Source organism: Coniophora puteana (assembly GCF_000271625.1).
Source record: "Coniophora puteana RWD-64-598 SS2 unplaced genomic scaffold CONPUscaffold_11, whole genome shotgun sequence".
NCBI classification, from domain to species: domain Eukaryota; kingdom Fungi; phylum Basidiomycota; class Agaricomycetes; order Boletales; family Coniophoraceae; genus Coniophora; species Coniophora puteana.
Window position 1 is genome coordinate 1029304 of NW_006913063.1, and position 20498 is coordinate 1049801.

Here is a 20498-nt window from a genome sequence, read left to right on the forward strand (position 1 = left end):
CTTGTTCCCACTGCATGCTCTGTGCTCAATGGAACCATGCCAGTCAAAGCACTCAATGTATTTGAATTCAGCATGTCTCTGCTGATATCGCTTACTTACCCCATATTTCTGTCCTCTCTGTGTTGACAAGGCTATTCTAGTTGTATTAAGATCAAGGTGCTGTCTTCTATCACTGTGGCCTTAACATGGACAAGCTCAATGTGTTTTACAGGAATCTGTAGGTGTTTAAATAGATGAAACATGCTGCTTAATTAGCCAGAGGTTCTAACAAACACACCAGTAGGGGTTTAAGTTATCAGAATATTCTGTAGCATTTTTCAAATCTTCTATCAATTTAATCAGTTTTTTTGCCTATTTTACTGCATGTCCCCCCTGTTAAGTTCGTGACCTCACACTTGGGGTGGACTGTCCCCCCACGGTAGGTTTGGTTTGTGGGGAGGGGGGACAGGGGACCAAACCTAAGGTCAAAAAAGTACAGTATTATTGTCTTTGCTGTTGGTGTTGAGAGTTAATCAAACTCTGAAGCCTGAGCAACCACAAACTAACTGTCCACCCCAGTTTGGCCCCCTGAACCTATAAGGGGGACAGATGGTTATGGAAGGTGTGTTCAAGCTTGACTTCCCATGTCACTGTGAACATAAGGTTGATAAACTACAGTATATAATGTAGTGATTCATTAATTTAATACTAGACACATCAGGAACGTCATGACCTTCTGGACGGACTTTTGAGACTTTCAAGGCCTTGTGCCTGGTCGGCCAAGACCACAAGGCAAAACAATGTTGTATTTTGACTATTTAGGACATTTAATGCGAAATAAATGGGGTGCACTGCCGCAAAATAAATGGAGCGGGCATGAGAAGGGAAAACAAAGGGATGCTGCGGACTTAAATCAAAAGAAGATTTTGGTGAGATTTGAATGCACGACCGCCTGAACACCATAGCAAGCATACCATTGAAAAAGTCCCGCAGATGTGGGCTATATAAACTAAAGTTATCTGTTAGTTCAATGGTGTTGTGGTGCAGCAGTCAACGTCACAATTTCAATGGCATGCTTGCTATGGTGTTCAGGCGGTTGTGCATTCAAATCTCACCAAAATCTTCTTTTGATTTAAGTCTGCAGCATCCCTTTGTTTTCCTTTCTCATGTCTGCTCCATTTATTTCACAGCAGTGCACCCCATTTATTTAGTCAATACACAACAAGTATATTCTGGTTTCTCTGATTGACTTGTGAACTTTGCCCTGGCACCAGCTCTGGCAACCTTGTACAAAGTAGATACAGGCCTGTACAAGCCTAAACCAGGTACTCACAATGTTCCTGATGCAGTTGGTTTCAGTTGCTCTCTGTTGGCCTGCCTTAAACTGAAGTCAATAGCAGTCAGTTTCAGTCAATACACAACCACAATAATGCATTTAACAGTTCCAAAATGGTACATGCAGCAACATTTAATGACTCCTAATGACAGCAAACAAAGGCAAAATAAAAGCAAACAACAGTAAATGATGGCAAACAGCTGATAGCAATAGCAGAGCAATACAACAGAAACACAGCTAGCAGGTGTGCCAGGATAGAAAAAAATGCTGAGTCCAGTGCAAGAACAATGCAAACATACAAATCAAGGTTTTTGAAATAAGTCTTGTGAGGAGGGGGTGCACTAGCCTTAATTGCCTCTTCAGCTGCCTTCTTCTCCCATTTCTGGAGAAAGAATAAGTGCAATTAAAGTAACACCAAGAGAAGATGTACCTCCACCTCAGTAGATACTTTGGAAACAAGTGTCCATTGGCCAGTGTCTTGGCACTGTTTGGGATCCTCAGTGACCCATGCTCTGACAAAAACCCCTCTAAGTGTAGTGAGTATACAACATAAATACAAAGAGAATGTGCGTACTTTGTGGTATAGAACCTGGGGACTGCAAACCTACTAGCCTTGCAATTCACAGTTGGTGATGTCTCTGAACTTGGCCCAGTAGAGATTGGGCTTGGCAGAATGGGCCCTACAACATGGGTGCCATTGGCTGATGCAGAGCTGACACCATGATTCACAGAGGAAGTGGTTGAGTCAGCAGGAGTTTCTTTCCTTGCTAAAAATGCACACATATCTGGCAAAGAGGCCTCTGAAGGAGCAGCAGGGCAGGAATTTATGAGCACTGGGTTGATGGCAGGAGACACATGAGAAACAGAGGGCAACCTCAGACTAATAGAATAAGATAGGGGTCGTGGGAATCCCGCACCCTTAGGTAAGCGAGCTCAGACTCTATAGTGACAACAAAATTGTGGATTGGGATGGACCGGGCTCAGAAAAACTCCGGGCTCTGCAGCAGGTCCCTCGTAATGTTGAAGTTTCAACTTTTGTGATCCTGACAGCACAATGCAAAGTGGCCAGGAACTTATCTGCTTCTATTATATGTAGCCGAGAGATGCTTTGACCTCATTGATCATGAATTGAGGGAGTATACGATGGCCTGAATACTTCCGATTAACCCATGCAAGTTCTGCCCCAGTGAGCCCTCCCGCATATGCTGAGATAAAGCGTGCTGCACGGTTAGCATATCTGCGTATGCAGAAGGTCAAACAAATAATCTAATCAGTGGATTCAACAGCTTACCGAAGGATGGCAAGCTGTGGAACAGAATCTAGGCATGCCTTTACATTCTTCTCCATGGCACTAGAACTGCAGGTCTTGGCAGTGTTCCGATATTGGAACTTTGCCGCATCCCAGTACATCTCAATAAAATTCAACTCACAATGGTATTTTGGATAGAAGTCGCAAATGTGCCCACGCGATTCAACGAGTTCTTGCAGGGCTGATTTCTGGTTGATAAAATCAGCCTGGTTAAACAGGATCCGGCAACAGCAGCAATCAGTTTGGCTGGGCTTGCACTTGAAACCTGCACACTGGGCCTTAAGACCATCCTGCCAAAGCTCGCGTTCCCTCAAGATCTGCTCCATGCCCTTGAACCATCCCGGCATGGTGGGGTGGTCATCAGGGTGGTACAATTGCTGTGGAGAACCATCCGGCAGTTGCCCTGGACGCATTTGAGGTGCACCTGGGGCACTTGTCCAATCCGGATGTGGGTTCTTCGGCATTCGCCGGGCAGACAGTGCGTCGGGTGCTTGTTTTTGATGACTGGGGGCATTGTCAAACATGAAGAGGCCAGTGGCAAAACCGTTGGTTTTCTCCTCAAAAATGTCAATGGCTCGGTCAACTTGGGCGAGTAGCTCAAAAGACGTAAAATAGCCATCTCGATTTTTACCCGCCCAAAAGAATAGACGCGCATCACTAGTACAACCCGTGAGCATGAGAAGAAGTGTAAACAAATGAATTGACCTGTCTTCAGTCCTGAGACGACCCCATTCAGGCACGAGAAAATCCGACACCATCATTGACTCGCCCTCGCCTTTGGGCTGAGGTGTGGCTTTCGACGATGTGTGAAGCCAGGCAGTTTGCCGCCAATCATTTGCATAAAATGTTGATTCGTCGTGAGTGACAAGAAGAACACGGAACCGCTGGCCCGCATATTTCCCCTGGAGAACAAAGCCCTCCGGTGTCTTCACCACATTCCCATCATTGTCGTATATGACCATCCTTGGCTCGTACTCCTCCATCCACCTCTTCACAAATGCCTTGCGATATTCAACAACATCCTCCCTTTCGTGGCCATCAATATACATCCCATTCTTCCGCCGTCCGAAACGCCAGTCAAGTTGCTTCAACCACCGGCATGCTGTTCGCACCGAGATTGTACGGCGTGGGAAACCTGCCTTATTCATCTTCTCCTGCATCTCATCCGTCTCAACAAAATCCACAACATCCTGCGCACAAAAGTGTTGCTGCTTTCCGGCAAGCGACTGCAAATGAAGCTTGATGGCAAGTGCAAAATCCTTGTCATCAAGAAGGGAGGTGTTTGGTTGGCCGATGCGATGAACAGGGAGTTGTTGGGTGATCAGAAAGGTGTGTAGCCAGTCTCTGATGCGTCGAGCATGTGCTGCACCATGCCCTTGTGATCTTGAGATGACCATGGATGCCTCTCGCCAAGTATAAGCTTGTGTTGAGTCAAGATACAGGTTGAGGGCCCCAACCATTTCGAGAAGACGTCCACGAAATACGATATCATGCTTCTTGTCCTTGCTGAGAAGACTCAGGTGAGCCGCAGCCTGACTCAGCGCAGGAAAGTCCCTGTAATTGAGCTGATTCAATGCACGATCAACAGACGTCTCAGGGCTTGTGTCGGACGGGAGACATTCGCGTGAGATTGCCTCGAGCATTGCTTGGAGATGGGCATGATGCTCGTTAACTGGCACCATGCACTGTTCAACCTGGCATGATACTGGTGAGTGCCCAGCTTTCCTCATGTTTCAAACAGATACTGACCTCGACATGATTGACCAGCTCGCCCTGTCCACCCTCAACGCACTTGACGCGTTCAGCGCGTTCGATATGATCAATACCATCGCATTTGACGTGCTCAAGGCGCTCAAGGCGTTCGAGGCGTTCGAGGCGTTCGACGTGATTGATACCGTTGCATTCAATGCGTCCAACGCGCTTGAAGCGTTTGAGGCGTTTGACGCAATCGATACCGTCACATTCAGCGCGTTCGGTGCGTTCGATGCGATCAACACCGTCGCTTTTGGCGTGCTCAATGTGCTCGGCGCATTCAATGTGTTTGAGGCGTTCAATGCATTCAATGCAATCGATACCGTCGCGTTTGGCGCACTCAATGCGATTGACATGCTCAACATGGTTGTGTTTAACAGGTTCGATGTGTCCGCCTTCAGCCGTCTGTGATGTTCGCCTCGTGGTGATGCCTTCGTCCCCCGTGGATTCATCACCTGCTGCTGAGGTGCTGGTATCCGTCTGCTCCTTTTCCTTCTGATACTCCCCAACCCTCTTCATGAATGCCCCGACACTGTAGAACCCCTTGGCTGCTAAGTCCTTCCCAGCTTTCAACTGCTGTTGTTTTGTTCTGACCGAGTTTCCGTGGTACTTTGAAGGCCTCTTCCGTCCAAGTACGTCTCTTTTCCTCTTGTCGACCTCCTGTGCTCGCTTCTGGGCCTCAAGCAAGAAGAGAGTGAACGAGTCAAGCCCACCCTCTGTGATGATCTGGGGTGCGTCATCTTCAAAACCTTCAAGTTCCTCTTCCTCTGGCTGATCAATGTCCAGGTCCGGGAGCTCATCTCCAAGCTGCACATCCCAGCCCTCAATGAGCAAAGACGGATCAGGAGCAGCAGCAGAGGGGGCTGGCATTGGTGAGCAGGTAGCACAGTGCCCGGTTGTAGGGCAGAGATGGTTGGTGGAGCTGCTGTCGAGATCTGAGATATCTTCGACATGAGTTTTGTATGTTTTCTTGGCCAATGATCCATTAGATTTGCTAGCTACAGCACGCTGTGGCTTGCGAGGCATCCCTGTGGCTGTCTAAGGGTGAATATGCATCTCTTGCATCCTCCACTGCGTCGCAAAATTGATCTGATGTGACCCGGGTCGCCCTTCCGGTAGGTCACGTGATGCGACAAATCGAAAGGGCCTCCCCAGGCGACATTGCGCCATTCACCTTGAAAATGCAATCTAGGCACTTAAGGATTGTTTTGCAAAAATGACTTAATGGATGACCTTCCGTAAGGTCTGAATTTCTAGATCTGTCCTCAAACCTTAATCGTCGGAGTTTTGTATGGATTTAGAATCTGAATTTTACAGCGTGCGTGTCCGTAAGAAGTCTAGGATCCTAGAATAAATATGAAATATGCTGTCAAAACAATTGAGACCGATCTTATCAGGCCTTATCTGACATAATAACCCCTGAAATCACTTACAAGATGGACGACTACGAGAACGAAGTGCTCCTGCAGGCACTGGAGATAGAGTTAGAAGCCGAAGAAGAAGAAGAAGAAGAAGAAGAAACACGCCTGATTACGGCAGTTGGTCTGCTCCTATGGGGAGCAGAGCAATCACGGCTTCTGCGCAATGAGAGGCGGCTTGAGCACCGGCTTTATCTTGTTCGCGCAGATCTCTTGCCAAATCCTCGTGCTGATACACCATGGCAAGTCCTCTATGCTGGCATGAATAGACGGGCCTACATCACTACAATGGGTGTGGATGTCGAAACCTTTGACTACATCCTTGCTTCCGGCTTTGGTAGCAAGTGGAATGCCCTCCCAATTCCCCGAGATGACACCAATCAGCAAGGCCGGGCACGACTTGGCCGTCGTTCACTTGATGCTGCGGGAGCACTTGGCCTGGTCCTCCACTACCTGAACTCTACTATGCGGGAAACAAGTCTCATGCAGATCTTCGCACTCATTCCCTCTACAGTCTCACGGTATATCAGATTTGCAATGCGAATCCTTCTACGCACGCTTCGCCATCTTCCCGAAGCAGCAATTGTCTGGCCACAGGGAGATCAGTTCTTTATCTTGAACGATGCAGTTGTGGAGCATCACCCACTTCTGACTGGTGCATTTGGAGTCATGGATGGTGTCAACATCCCCGTGCAGACTGCCGATGATGATGAGATTGAGAATGCAACATATAATGGATGGTTGCATGACCATTTTGTCAGCAGTGTCTTTGCCTTTGGACCTGATGGTATGTCCATATGACAATGTTACTGAACCTCGATTATACTCAGAGCTGCTACAGGGACTATTCTCATGTGTAGGATCAATGCACCTGGAAGCTGGCATGATTCTCGTGTTGCCCAGCCCATTTATCAATTCCTTCGCACAGAAACACCCGACGGGTTTTATCTTGTGGCTGACACAGCATTTCCGAGGGGAACTGAGCAGATTGCAGGTCGGATCAAAACCCCAATGAAGTCTGGGCAGCGCCTTCCACACAATGAAGCAGAACGCCAGCAGGTTCTCGCATTTGATGCTCAACTTGTATCCTTTCGACAGGCTGCCGAATGGGGCATGCGGACGTTGCAAGGTTCCTTTGGCCGACTTCGCATTCCACTCAACATTGGTTCAGGAACTGATCGAGCAGACTTGCTTGAGGTTTGTGCACGATTAAGTAATGTGCGTGCTCGTCTTGTGGGGATTAATCAGATACGGTCAGTATATATGCCAATTTGGAAGAAAACGGAGCAGGAGAGGGTTTGGAGGGATTTTGAACATATGTTGTTTGGTGAGCAACGCCGACTTGATCGTGTTGCTCGGTTTCATCATGTATAACAAACAAACTATGTACAAGAAAAGGTATTAGGTACTAAAAGGTCATAAGCAGCAGTAGCAGAATTTTTGTCATAGTTACGAAAATCTATTTACTCATGGTCACCCTCCTGTTCACGCTCATATCCCTCTGGCTGCGGAACACCCTCATCCCAGGACGACATCACACCCTCATCATCAAGGCCCTGGTTCTCGTCATCACCAGGATTGATGACAACAGTGGCAGCACCTCCATCGGCATATCGAACACAACGGACACGGGTCGTGTGCTCGAGATTGGTACTATCGCTGAGAATGTTATTAAGTCTACATACATGTGAGCAATCAGAACAAACACAAAAGTAAATGTACACACCTGTTAAATGAGCTCGGGCCCGCACCCGCACCAGGCTGCTGCAGATCGGCCATAACTTGAGCACGAAGCTCAAGCCGGTCAGCACGTCGCTCAGCCTCATGAAGGAGGTTGCGGAGGTTGTTGATAGTTGTGTTTGCCTCCCGGAGCTGCGACGAGAGGTGGAGAGTATGGGCAGTATGGAGTGAGCAAGCAGTACGCTCAGCCTCGCGTTCAGCTCGGGCCTGGGGGTCAAGTGACGCCGAAATCGTCTGGAGGAGGTCGGCACCAAGGTGACGAGGAGCACGGGGGGCCTGGCTGCGGCCACGCGAGACAGTGGAGGGCCCGGGCTCACTGGCCTTGCCCTTGCCCTTGTCATTGGTGTTGTGGTTGCTGTTCTCGTCGTCACTGGCATCTGCGATGTCCACGATCTCATCATCGTTGAGATCGCGTGTGCCGGCCTTCTCGTTGATAAGGTCTTCGATTTCCTGGGCAGCCTCGACATGCGGGGGACACTCTGCTGAGCCCGTTGGCTTGCGAATACAAACAAGCTATAAGACTCATTAGAAAACGAACTAGAAACATAAATCAAGCACGCACCTGCTTGAACTTCGCCTCCAGGGACTTCGCGGAGCGAGTTGGGCGCCCCGTTGACTCTGCCCACTCGTTGTGCAGACGCTCGACCTCCTGCCATGCCCTCCCACCAATCGGAAGCACTGCCCGGACGATGCTGAGGAGCTCGCCGACATCCGTGTTGTTGTAGTTGGGGGCACCGGCGATGCGACCTTTGAAGCCAGGTGCCGTTCGTTTCTTTGCGTCCACTGGCTCGTCGGCTGCGTCGTGTGGGGCCTTGCGCTTTGATGAACTGGCCTGGGGCACGTCGGCACGTCCCTTCGCTTTTGCCTTGGCAGGAGCAGAGGGGCGTGAGCCACCTGCCTGATGAGCCGAGGCGAGCTCACGGGACAGGCCAGCCATGATGGCTTGGTCATCGCTATCGTCCTCTGGCGTGGCAGGAGTGCCCCTACGAGGTTGCGCATGGCCAGCACCAGTAGCAGCTGCCTCGCTGCGTGCGGTCTCGTGAGTGGGGTGGTAGAGAGAGGTGCTGTGGTCGGAGGTGATATGCAAGGGAGGGTTGAGGGTGTTGTGGCCGTTCTCGAATGATGGATGGGACGGAGTGCGCGTGTCGTGGTCGTTTTCGAGAGAGGAGTGATGGGAGTTGGTGGTGGTGGCTGCAGGCATAGGTAAAACCTAAAGGGCTAGATCAGTAACATGTAGATGTTAGTGTAGCGCAAATGTGCTCACTGGTAAAGTCCTAGCGAAACGCTGGTCCGGGGTGAGCGTGTCAGATTCAAGGATAGATCGGAGGGAGGGAAGCTTGTAGGGTGTGAATACGAATGAACAGATAAAAGCCAGTTGACAGCGTACCTGTGACTGAGGGAGGTCGGGAACCCATGAACTGTCAGCGAGCTGGCGATAACAAATTCCGGAGGTGGGGTGAATGAAGAAGGGCTGCTGGGGGTAATCAGACATGTTTGAGGGGAGATTGAGGCAGATGGTAAGTTTGATGCTGGTTCGGAGGGCATAGAGGCTCACCTTTTATCCTCATTTCTCCTCCTCTCCTGCCTACACTTGTACCGGCCTCCGAACACGAAATTTTCGACTTGCAGGGTCAAAAATTGGCGTTGCTGTGGTTCCTCTGATTGCGCAGTCGACTCGTCTTCGCCGTCGTCGCCGTTTTGACTCGTGCTGTCAAAAACTTCGAGGGGAGAGGGGCCATGAGCACCAAGAAGTTGGCCAGGGGCACAAAAAAAGAGGACTTGAGGGCTTACCGATGTCAAGAACCACATGTAATGGTGCTGTAAGGGCAGCTGCGTAGGGTGAAGGTTTCAGTTGTGGTCGTGGCATAGGATTGCGCCCGTCAGAAACATGATGACTTACATTATTGGGTGGCCGGGTGCATGCTCATATTGGCAGGGGTGACTGGGGGAGTATAGCGTGTGCTCGAAGGCTCTCCAAGTAGCCCCTGCCGAACATGCCTATGGGCAGGCTAGTTGAAGCAGGAGCTCGACATTATGGGGAGATGCGAAGTGGTCGCAGGTGAACGTTGAACGTTGAACGTTGAGGGCAAGAGACACTGTGCGTGGGAATGTAAGTTACACATGTCGCGCGTCACGCAAGACATCAGCTAACCTGACAGGTGCACCGATACAACGGTGAGGACACAAAATACATCTAGAAAGGGGGGGTACCCCCCCCCCCTTTCTAGATATCGAGTCTGAGGACGGTTTTCTTTGACAGCTGAGTACGAATTCTCAGATTTTTGACAGTTTTTGACAGCATTTTGACAGCAGCATCTCGGCTTTTAGAGTTTGAGGATAATCTGAAATCCTAGACCTTACGGAAAGTCATCCAATAACTTTTTTTGTGCGCGTTATTTTGTAGATTAGAAACCTAGCACCTCATGTCTATCCTCTTAGTGGCTAGTCCTAGGTGTCTGAATGCAGTAAAGTGTCTTGTGTCGGATCCCATTTCGACGGCGAGAACGGGCGCACCGACGCTTACCTAAGGGTGCGGGATTCCCACGACCCCTATCTTATCAGGAACACAACTACAGATAATCATAGAAATGGACTTACCTAATCATTGAGTCCTTTGTGTGCACCATGACTTGAGCACTGTTGATAAACATCAAGTATAAAAATGAAAAATGAACAATATACTCACAGAGGGTCCAGATACAGCAAAAGAGGATGTCTTCCAGTACTCTCCTCAATCCCAGAATCCTGCACATTTTCACAACATACTTCCATGTCCTTGATGGCTGCATCTGTCTGCTTTTGCTTACCCTTGCTGTCTCCATGTGATAGCTTGCAGTTGCCCTTGAGTTGTGTCTCAGATAGATCCCTGCCTTGTCCATGCTCAGCCTTGTGCTCATGCCCTTGCTCCACTTCAGCCCCATTAATTTCAGTGTTTTGACCTTCTGAGGTTGAAGTCTTCTTCTTTGATTGTTTTTGAGACAGCTGAGCCTCAGCTGTCTCAAGAAATGCATGTTTCTTGGTCCTCAGGTTAGTCAAGAGGCAGTTGGCATGGTGTCATAGAGAGTAGAGCACCTTGACAAGCTCATTGTATTTCTAATCCCCTCTGGCTAGTTGGAACACTGGACACACAGATGGATCCCTCCAGATAGGATATCTGGTTGCTGTCAGAGCAGCTCTAGCTGTAGCTAAAAGGCTCCAAGTAGGGTATCTAGTGCACATTTGTGCTGTCAAAAATGCCTCCTGCTAGCCCTAACTCAGACAAACAACACATTATCTATCACATTTGTTTTTGATATGGCCAGGCTTTGGCCTTATCTATTACATAAGCAGGCCCATGACCAAGTACATGATAGGTCTGGACCATGACATCATATGGCATAAGGATCACACAATATGGTGTGCTTGTATTACTAAGTACTTGTATTCCTAATTAGGCAGGAGCCCTACCTTTAGTTACATGGTCTGTGCACAGCTGTCCAGTAGTATATAAGACTGCAATCAATGACCCAGAACTCCAAGAGAGTTCTTTTGGGATTTTCCCTTAGCTCTATTCGTAAAACCTAAGTCTCAAGTCCTCTCATTGAGGCACCTACTTCTGCCCAAGCCCTATCTAGGGTTAGGGTTAGTTTCTCTCACTCATCATCATTCCTTGTTTGCATGTGCAGTAACTCCCCTAGTTTAAGGTCACTCACAGGTGCAGCCTATGACAGAAAGTGGGTGGCTCTGGATATAATATCTGGCCACTGTTGAGTAGCCCAGGGATGGTAGGTAAGGGACTTCAGATAGGGTATCTGGCATGTGCAAGGGGGTGGCGGAGCTGCAATTCCAGACCGGGGGTATACTTAGTTAGTTTGAGGTACATTGTGGGCTGTTTGGGATGGATGGGGTGGTGGAATGGCTAGCAACACAGGTTTGTGTATGGGCACTGAAAGGGAGTTTACTCAAAGGGAAGGTTGGGGCGATGCTCTGGGCACTGGAAATATGGTATGTCAGCATCTACTCCTGTTACGAATGTGCATTGACCTTTGCAGCTGCACTGAATGCAGTGAAAGTGTTGTTAATGCACCTCTTTTGCCTGCCAATCCCGTAGACCTGGACAGCAATGTTATGGTCATCAAGACTGTCATGCACAGGAAGGAGATGACATACCAGTGCCTGGGATACCCCTTGCCTATCCCTGAGGGAAAAACCCCTTCCTGATCTATCTGTTTGCCCTCCACTCTGCCAGACCCCTCCCTTGGGATATTGAGATGCACCAAGGAATACTACACCTTTGTATGCTTGAGTGCGAGGGCAAGGCACCACAGGAGGGTGTACTGTGTTAGATGTGCAGACACCTAGCACAAAAAGGAGTGGTTGAGGGGATTCAAGAGTGGTTTGAGAAGCAACAATCTTGAGCACTGACAACATGTCTACTCCCAGATTGTCGAGGCTTGCTGCCTTGCTTCAAGGTAGCCCCACACCAGAGGCTGGAAGCAATGCCAACCATTGCTCTGGGCAAAAATGTAAGGTTCACAATGCAGATGAGCTCAACAGTTGTTTCTGTGGGCTTGTCATTGAAAAGACTGATCTGGACATCATCAAATGTACATGGAGTGGTTGTGAGACTGTCTGGGTGAGGGCCCTTTTGCATATTTTCACTCGTGGTTTGCTCGCAAAGTACTCATATTATATTTCATAGTATCATGTAACATGTATCAGCACTCTCTTTCCATGGAAGGCAGCAACATGGGCGTGCAAGGCATGTATCAAGGGAGGCAGGAAGAAGGCACACAGCTAGATACTATGTAATTCTCCTCACATCAGCCTTACACATGTAGCTCCCACTATATATGGAAATACCCCTGTCTTTATAGTTAGTTAGTTCAAGCCTGGCTGAGGTTTGAAAAATATCAACCTGTGGTTTTATTTTGCATGTCCGCCACCCCTTGGGCATGTGTCCAGGAGACTCACAACCAGAATTATTGTTACTCTTATCATGTTTTATGGTCATCTCTTGATTATCTCTGTTTCTTGTATTCCTAATGGTCTCGGTCAAGTAGGTATATCAAGTGCCTACCACCAGCTGTCATATAGGTGTAGGAGTGTTGCAGAGGTGCTAGGCATACTCTGTTAGGGTTTGGAACCTCGTAGATTACTATCTCGATGTTCTGATAAGAATCTGATGATACGCCTTGCGTATGAGGTTTGAAGAGAACTGATTTCTTAAGTTTTACTATCTTATCTTTTGTGTTGTCTTACTATCGGTAGTCCGCAACTACGATCTTAGAGTGAGAACGATTGTCTGTAGTAATAGAGGTAGAACTAGTCTGAGGCGTTTGGGCCTCGTACATGCGAGTTTATATACCTTTCTACTAGTTGCTTACCAAGTTGCAATGACACTGTGATTTGTAAGATTTTACAGTGGTTGCTAAGAAATCAGTCAGTCGCTGACTGAGAAAGAAGTAATATGAATCATCAGGATTCATATTATTGCTAATCCTAATACAATGCGCTGATAAAGAAAACAAGTCATAAGGACTTGTGGTTCGTAATCAAGCCGTCAGGATTCATAAGGAATCCAAGATATTACAAGGAAAAAGATAGAATGAAATTGAATCTACTAGAAGTGTCCAGTTGCTGATACTAGTAGATGTCCAGATACAAAGAGTGAAATACACAGATCGTAACAGTACCTCCCCACTAAGCTGAGAACTGCCTACAGTTCTCGACATTCCTAAGACTCAGTCCTAGTACCGGCATCAATGATAGGTCTAATAAGATTTTCAATGACATCACGTACCTGCTGGTCTATAAGGCATCGAGATCCGCGACGGTGTTCTGTCGGCGTAGGCGTCAATACCCGAGCTCGCGAAATCCGCGTCGACGTCGCTGATCTTCTCCAGGCCGGGGTGCTTGAGCGCGCTTGTGCTGGGCAAAGGCAAGGAGGATGGCCGGGGCCGAAGCGTCCGCATCCGCCCTCACAGAGGACGTTGCCGCATTCCCACTTGGTATGACCCTCCTGACAGCAGACATGGCACGAGATGCCAATGTTGCGCCTCTTGATCCAGATGGGGCGGCCGTAGTTCCAGTTGGGGAATATCTTGGTGAGCAACTGCGGGTCCGAGGGGCCCGGATGGAGTCGTCGCCAACATCGAATCCCTGGAGAAGAGGCTGAGTAGAACAGCGGCGCAAGTCCAGATCGAAGGATTCCTGACTTGAAAGCGTTAGGCGGGAATAACTTTTGAATACCAGGAAGGATGATGGGTGGAGAACGAGGAGTAGTGGGTGGAGTGGGAGGAGGAGTATGAAGACCTACCTCACTGACTGCCGGAGACGGTTCATGAGGGGGCTTGGGAGATGGTTCCAACATAGGACGAAGAGTGTCAATCTGATGCTGAACTTGCTCAGTAAAGCGTTTGAATGAATCTTCTGTGCCGCTTACCAGATATTCCATGGCGACCTTGTTCAGCTTGTCCGAAGGGACGTAGCCGGGGATTGGTGCCGGAACCTTAAACTCATTGAGCTCCTCCTGCTTTACCTCGGGGAGCGAGATGTTGAAAGGCTCATCCTTGAAGAGGGCAAGCTCGTTGTTGACGACGGGGAGCTCCTCGTCGGGTGATGGCAGCAAGCTGGGCATCATGTTGTCGTTGAGAACTTCGTCGATGTCCAGCATTGGCTTGTCTTCGGAGTCCTGAATGCCAAGTTTACAAGGAAATTGTTGTTAGAACTAGTGAAGAACAACAGACTCAGTCGTGTGGAGGGAGAACAACTGATATTAAGATATGTACCTAGTGAAGAACAACAGACTAGGATACATGAGTAAGACAAGTGAAACGTATACAGAACATGCAGGACATACCTCAGTCGTGTGGAGGGAGAACGACTGAGGTTACGAACGAGATGAACACGTGTATAAAAGAGAATGAACTAATCACGTGCGTGCAAAGTCAAAGGAATGCGAGGGTGCGAGTCTAAGTATAACACGACGAATTGATACTGGAGAAAGGAACGCCAACAATTGTGAACACCAGCAATTAGGATAATTATGAATCAGACATACCTTTCCGTCTGAAAACGGATTCGAGTCCTTGCGAACCCAGTGGAGGACGTCCTCCTGCTTGATCGTTGTCCAGCCGTGCTCCAGGGGATCCCTACCTTTGCCAAATTGGGCAGGGTAGATCGATGTGGGCGCGAACGGGACCCTGGCTAAATTAACCATGGTCACGTCAGCATCTGGTGGTGTAACTGGAGTGTGGCGACCATTGCCATTGGTATAAGGAATGGGTGGATAAGGAGCGGATGGATAGGGAGTAGATGGACAAGAGAAAATGTTGCTGGGTGCGGTGAAGTACTCACGTTGGGAACCCAACATCTGAGAAGACGTCGAACTCAACGTCTGGCTGTTCAGATCGGTGTTCTCATCCTCATTGTCCTCATCGCGGTCCTCATTGTCATCACCGCTGGGGTTGTCTGAATCATCACTGTCAGATGTGGTACTATAATTAAAAGTTTCCTGAATGAACTCACGACAGTCCCAAGGAGGAATGTCGTTTCTCAAGAGATCGAGGCGCTGCATTCCCCCAAAAGCGCGGAGGAGATTGAGGAGCTCCGCCCAGGTATGGTGGAGGTTGAAATGGAGTTGTCGGACAGAACCAATGAACTGTTGCGTAGAGTCTTCGTGGATTGATTCGGCCGGCGGGCACTCCAAATCCCATGACTCTTGGAGAGCCAGAAAGAGGTGGCGGAGGGCGCGTTGAAAGGTTGTGCCAATGGAGACCTCTCTGACGTCTTCGTGCATGTATGGCGCCCAGAAGAGATCGTGACCAGTCCGGGTTGCCAAATAGCTCTCGAGGTCGGCGGATTCCTCGAGGGATTTGCGCAAAAGGCAGTCGTGGAAAGGGTAGGTAGGGATACCGCGAGTAGTGATCGGTGAGGACATAGTAGCTGTTAGCCGTGGGTGACTCGTAGTAAAATTCGAGTTCATAGCCGCGGTGTGAGTAGGTATCCTCAAGTCGGAAGACATAAGTCTCACCTTGGGGAGTGGATATGAAGTATTTGAGTGGTGGAAGAAGGGGCATTCGCTAGTGGGTTGTCGTCCTTGAAGATTTGAGGACGAGAGTTTATATACTCCTCCAGAATTTCTTTCGCACCCCAATCTACTAGTTCCTTCCAGTCCGACCATTGCTGAGTGTCTATTGGCTCTCCCTTGAAGCTAACACGGAATTGCCAACGTTTCTTGTTCATTCTGCCTACTTTTTGGTGTCCTACCAAGGCCTCTACTTTGTAGAGTTTCTCTCCGTTTACAATCTCTGGCTCTTGCAATTGTTTATTGGGTCCGTATATCCTATTCTCAACTGCTGGAGTGAGGAGACTGGCGTGAAAGACATTGTGTATTTTCCACTTGGTCAGCAATCGCAATTGGTAAGCAATGGGACTGATGACCTTAATAATTTCATATGGTCCTACTCTTCTTGGTTTGAACTTGCGGCTAGAATATTTTAAGTCGAGGTTCTTCGACTCAAGATAGACCTTGTCTCCCACATTGAATGGTTTGAAATTAGTCATGATTCTCTCGCTCATAACTCGTCTTGCCAAATCATGAGAGGCTTGTGCTTCTAGACGTGCACGTTCGATGATTGCTAACTGCTGAGTAACATTGCTGACTGACAATTGCTCCATGATCTCAGGAATTGGGCTAGGATGGTATCCCATCATGAGGAAGAAGGGTGTTTCCTTTGTTACTGAATGGACGTGGTTATTGTGCACGAATTCAGCCATTGTCAGGTGTTCACTCCATTCTTCTGCTCTACCTTCACAGAAGATGCAAAGATAGGTTTCTACTTCTTGGTTCACTCTTTCCATTTCACCATCTGTCTGAGGATGAAAGGCAGTAGATAGGCCAAGATCATATTTTAATAATCTGGAGAGTTCTTTTGAGAACTCCGAGGTGAATTGTGGACCTCGATCTGAGATTTTTTTGTTGTAAAGTCCGAATCTTTTGTAGATATTGTCGAAAAATAACTGCGCTATCCCTTCTGAGGTGACTTCTTTAGTCGTAGGCATAAGTGCTACCCCCTTTGTAAGACTGTGGTCGACCACGACCAATATAGAATCAAATCCGCCTGAAACGGGTAGATCCATAATTAGATCACAGCTGAGAACTGACCATGGTCTTGTCGTTGATGACGCTATTGGATTCAAGGGTGGTACCGTTGGATGGGTGTTAACCTTCTGGGTTTGACATTCTTCACATCCTTCAACGTATTTGTTGATGTATTGTGCCATACCTGGCCACCAAAAGTTTCTAGCAATTAATTCTCGTGTTTGGAACTTTCCTGGGTGTCCTGCATGCAGTAGGTCATGATTTCGTTGAATGATATCATGTCTTAACTCCGGTGGAACGTAAAGTCGGTCCTTGTAGTAGAGTTTCTTATCCTCGTGCTTCCATTTGTTCCGGACCTCTGGTTCGCGTCCCAGGGTTGATTTGTTTATGCTTTCTCAGCACATCGAGTACGATTTTGATGTATGCGTCATGGGATTCTTCATCCTCCGTGAAAATGAGTAAGTCATCCATGTAGATTACAAGCCATCCCTTGTTGATATGGTCTTGAAATATGTTGTCCATGAACACTTGAAATGTTGCTGGAGAATTACATAACCCAAAATACATAATGTTCGGTTCAAATAGGCCTAAAGGAGTGATAAAGGCCACTTTCCATCAATCTTTGGGTTTAATGCGGATATTATTATATCCATTCTTGAGATCGAACTTCGTGTAATATTTCCCTTTTACTAGCTTATCGAAGAGATCTTGAATTCTTGGCAGTGGATAAGTGTTCTTTTTCGTGTGTAAATTCACATATCTATAGTCCTGAACAGGCCTAAGCTTACCTCCGTCTTTCTTAACAAAAAAGAAGGGTGCTGCTTGTGATGACTTAGATTGTGTAATTTTCTTCATTCATAAACTTTCCGAAATAAATTCCTCTAGAGCTTTCTGATTTTCTGGTTTCATTGAATAATTCTTCGCCCTTTGAGGTTTGAAAGTATCTTCGAGTTCAATATGGTGGTCATACTCTTGTTCTGGGGGAAATTCGAATTCTCCTTCACTGAATACATCTTCATATTTCCAAAACTGTTTCGGAATCTTTTGTCAAAGTGATGTGTTTGGTGCTTTGCTCTTGAGAACCGGCGGAACAGTAACTAGTTTGCTGATTCGGTAACTTGAATCATCACTGGTTAGACCAAGTAGTTGGATGTGACGTCCATCAGGAACTCGTAAAATTCCTTTTTCGTAATTGATGGAGATCTTATTCTTAATTAGCCACAGATGACCCAAGATAACATCGTCCATTCCGAGTTTTGTGATTATGAATGTTTCCGTGAAGTTTTTCCCTTTCAGTTTGAAAGTTAATTTCGTAATTCTCTTTTTAATTTCCGGAGTATTTCCGTTTGCCATGCGGATTCGTATTGTCTCATTTAGTTCCCTGATAGGAAATTTCTTCCTCTCAGTGTATTCTGCGTTGATGACCAATAGCTGAGATCCACTATCAATCAATGCTTTGGTTTCTATGAATCTACCTCCAATTTGTGTTTGAAAGGGTAAATAAAACCCTTTATGGTTCTGGATCCCTGAAAAGATAGGGGCTATCCGGTGAGGATCCGCCTCTGATTCCCCATTCAAAAATCCTGGGAATCAGTATCTTCTTCGGCTGCTATGTCGGTGGCATTAAGGGATTCATTGTTGTCGATTTTTCGGATGTTTTGGGATTTACCGTTATTCCATTGTTGAAAGTTTCCCTTGTTTCGGTTCTGTTTTCTCGGGGGTTCTTTTGGCTGCCCTGGTACTGGTGGTAGTTTTCCTCCTAGTTCGGAATAATGTTCGTGTTGCATATGTCCCATTTTGTGACATAAATAGCTCTTCCCCTGTTTCCTGTATTCCTTGCACTTTTGGAAGTCAATTGCATCCACGTCCATGGCATTGGGATCTTGCTGATGATACATATTTTCGCCATGATTATGTGAGTGGGATGTTTGATTTTTATAGAGTGATGCTTCCGGTAATTTGTGTCCTAAGGCTACCGAGTATTGTCTTCGCCAGTTATAGGCTTCCGTTACTTTGGGTATCCAATTGGCTAATGTTTCTGGAGGTTTTCCTTGGTTAATAATTGATAACGCAAGATCTTGATCTAAACCTCTCATAAACATCTGAACGATTGTTTTTCCATCAGGTAAATTGGATCGCATGAATGCTGATTGGAACTTCTGGATATAGTCATCCAAAGTTCGGCACTTCTTCTGAGTTAAGGTTTGCATTTCCAAGATGGCCAAGTTTTCCTGGTCTAGGGGTTGGAATGATAACCAAAATTGGTCACCAAATTTGTTCCATGTTCCCCAGGCACTTTCGGTACTTCCCAGTTGTCTATTCTGGTATTCTTTTGCCATGACTTTCTGGTAAAAAGAATCTACCCATTCTCGTGCTGTGCCTTTGGTCATCCTTTGAGTGGCAAACTTAACCCATGATTCGTCCATGTCATATATTTCATGATTTTCTTCTAAATATACTCTGACAGAGATGAACCATCTAACTGCATCCTTTCGATTCCCATCGAAATGAGTAGGATCTCCGATGTGTTTTTCCTTTGCGTATGGTTTTCTATTTTTGTTGCCTCCTTCTCCTGAATTAGTAGGAATTCTTGGGTTTCTAGGACCGGGGCCATTTGGTCTTTCTGGATTGCCGGGGTCGTCTGGATCATCGGGGTCCTCTGGATCACCTGGATTTCCTGGATTGCCTGAACTTCCTTGTCCCCTGTCAGGTTCTTTTCCCTTTTTGCAAGATTCTTTAATTCTCTGCTGCCATGTCCTTGGTGCTCCAATTCCTAAATGAGGAGCTGGTTCTCATCCCATTTCTCGGACTTTGTCTTGGGCATCCACTAGGTTTTCTCTAGCTATTTTGTTTTCATCTTCTAGCACCTTAATTCTTGCTAGCGCATGTTGAAAGATTAAATTGCACTCGAGTGTGTCTCTGTCAAGAGTGCTCGCGAATAATCTTTCATATTTCATGTCCCTAATGAATTTGGTGGCTTCCTTCTGACCTTTGGTTGCATCTTCTTTGTCCGGGTACGTTGAATCAGGTGAATCACTTCTTTTGATTACTCTGCACTTTCTCCGATTATATGCTGATGCGTACGGATCAGTTGCTGTAACCGTTCCGGATCTTGTTCTGTGAAGAGTGCTGGTACTTGTTGAAGCACCTTAATCCCCTTGAGTTATCGTAGTTGAGCTGGTCATTATTGTTGGATAAAGAACATGGTCTTTCCTTATTGGTGAGACTAGTTCTTTTGTTAGGGTTCAGAACCTCGTAGATTACTATCTCGATGTTCTGATAAGAATCTGATGATACGCCTTGCGTATGAGGTTTGAAGAGAACTGATTTCTTAAGTTTTACTATCTTATCTTTTGTGTTGTCTTACTATCGGTAGTCCGCAACTACGATCTTAGAGTGAGAACGATTGTCTGTAGTAATAGAGGTAGAACTAGTCTGAGGCGTTTGGGCCTCGTACATGCGAGTTTATATACCTTTCTACTAGTTGCTTACCAAGTTGCAATGACACTGTGATTTGTAAGATCTTACAGTGGTTGCTAAGAAATCAGTCAGTCGCTGACTGAGAAAGAAGTAATATGAATCATCAGGATTCATATTATTGCTAATCCTAATACAATGCGCTGATAAAGAAAACAAGTCATAAGGACTTGTGGTTCGTAATCAAGCCGTCAGGATTCATAAGGAATCCAAGATATTACAAGGAAAAAGATAGAATGAAATTGAATCTACTAGAAGTGTCCAGTTGCTGATACTAGTAGATGTCCAGATACAAAGAGTGAAATAAACAGATTGTAACATACTCTAACCATGTTGTGGTGGGAAGAATACATTTATCAATGTGGTGCCCATGCTAGTATTCATGTGATTAGGACCCTATGG

General features: G+C 46.9%; 5 protein-coding genes across 5 annotated transcripts; 1 reads left to right on the forward strand and 4 right to left on the reverse strand.

Moving 5' to 3' along the window:
- Positions 1–2401: 2401 nt before the first annotated feature.
- On the reverse strand, positions 2402–4021 carry CONPUDRAFT_62226 (uncharacterized protein; the record flags this gene model as incomplete). Its single annotated transcript, XM_007773632.1, has 2 exons — positions 2402–2581; positions 2630–4021. The coding sequence occupies 2 exons, from the start codon at positions 4019–4021 to the stop codon at positions 2402–2404; spliced, it is 1572 nt and encodes a 523-aa protein (XP_007771822.1).
- Positions 4022–5812: 1791 nt separating this feature from the next.
- CONPUDRAFT_92166 (uncharacterized protein) lies at positions 5813–7168 on the forward strand (the record flags this gene model as incomplete). Its single annotated transcript, XM_007773949.1, has 2 exons — positions 5813–6581; positions 6636–7168. 2 exons carry the CDS (start codon positions 5813–5815, stop codon positions 7166–7168), a joined length of 1302 nt encoding a protein of 433 aa, XP_007772139.1.
- Positions 7169–7257: 89 nt separating this feature from the next.
- Positions 7258–9026, reverse strand: CONPUDRAFT_156983 (uncharacterized protein; the record flags this gene model as incomplete). Its single annotated transcript, XM_007773950.1, has 5 exons — positions 7258–7471; positions 7521–8047; positions 8097–8744; positions 8799–8870; positions 8922–9026. The coding sequence occupies 5 exons, from the start codon at positions 9024–9026 to the stop codon at positions 7258–7260; spliced, it is 1566 nt and encodes a 521-aa protein (XP_007772140.1).
- Positions 9027–13216: 4190 nt separating this feature from the next.
- CONPUDRAFT_156984 (uncharacterized protein) lies at positions 13217–15455 on the reverse strand (the record flags this gene model as incomplete). Its single annotated transcript, XM_007773951.1, has 6 exons — positions 13217–13263; positions 13317–13444; positions 13522–13904; positions 13959–14207; positions 14577–14986; positions 15044–15455. The coding sequence occupies 6 exons, from the start codon at positions 15453–15455 to the stop codon at positions 13217–13219; spliced, it is 1629 nt and encodes a 542-aa protein (XP_007772141.1).
- A 2738-nt stretch (positions 15456–18193) lies between these two features.
- Positions 18194–19156, reverse strand: CONPUDRAFT_61993 (uncharacterized protein; the record flags this gene model as incomplete). Its single annotated transcript, XM_007773613.1, has 1 exon — positions 18194–19156. A coding segment is annotated over one exon (963 nt), but the record flags the coding sequence as incomplete, so codon positions are not given.
- Between the last annotated feature and the right edge of the window lie 1342 nt (positions 19157–20498).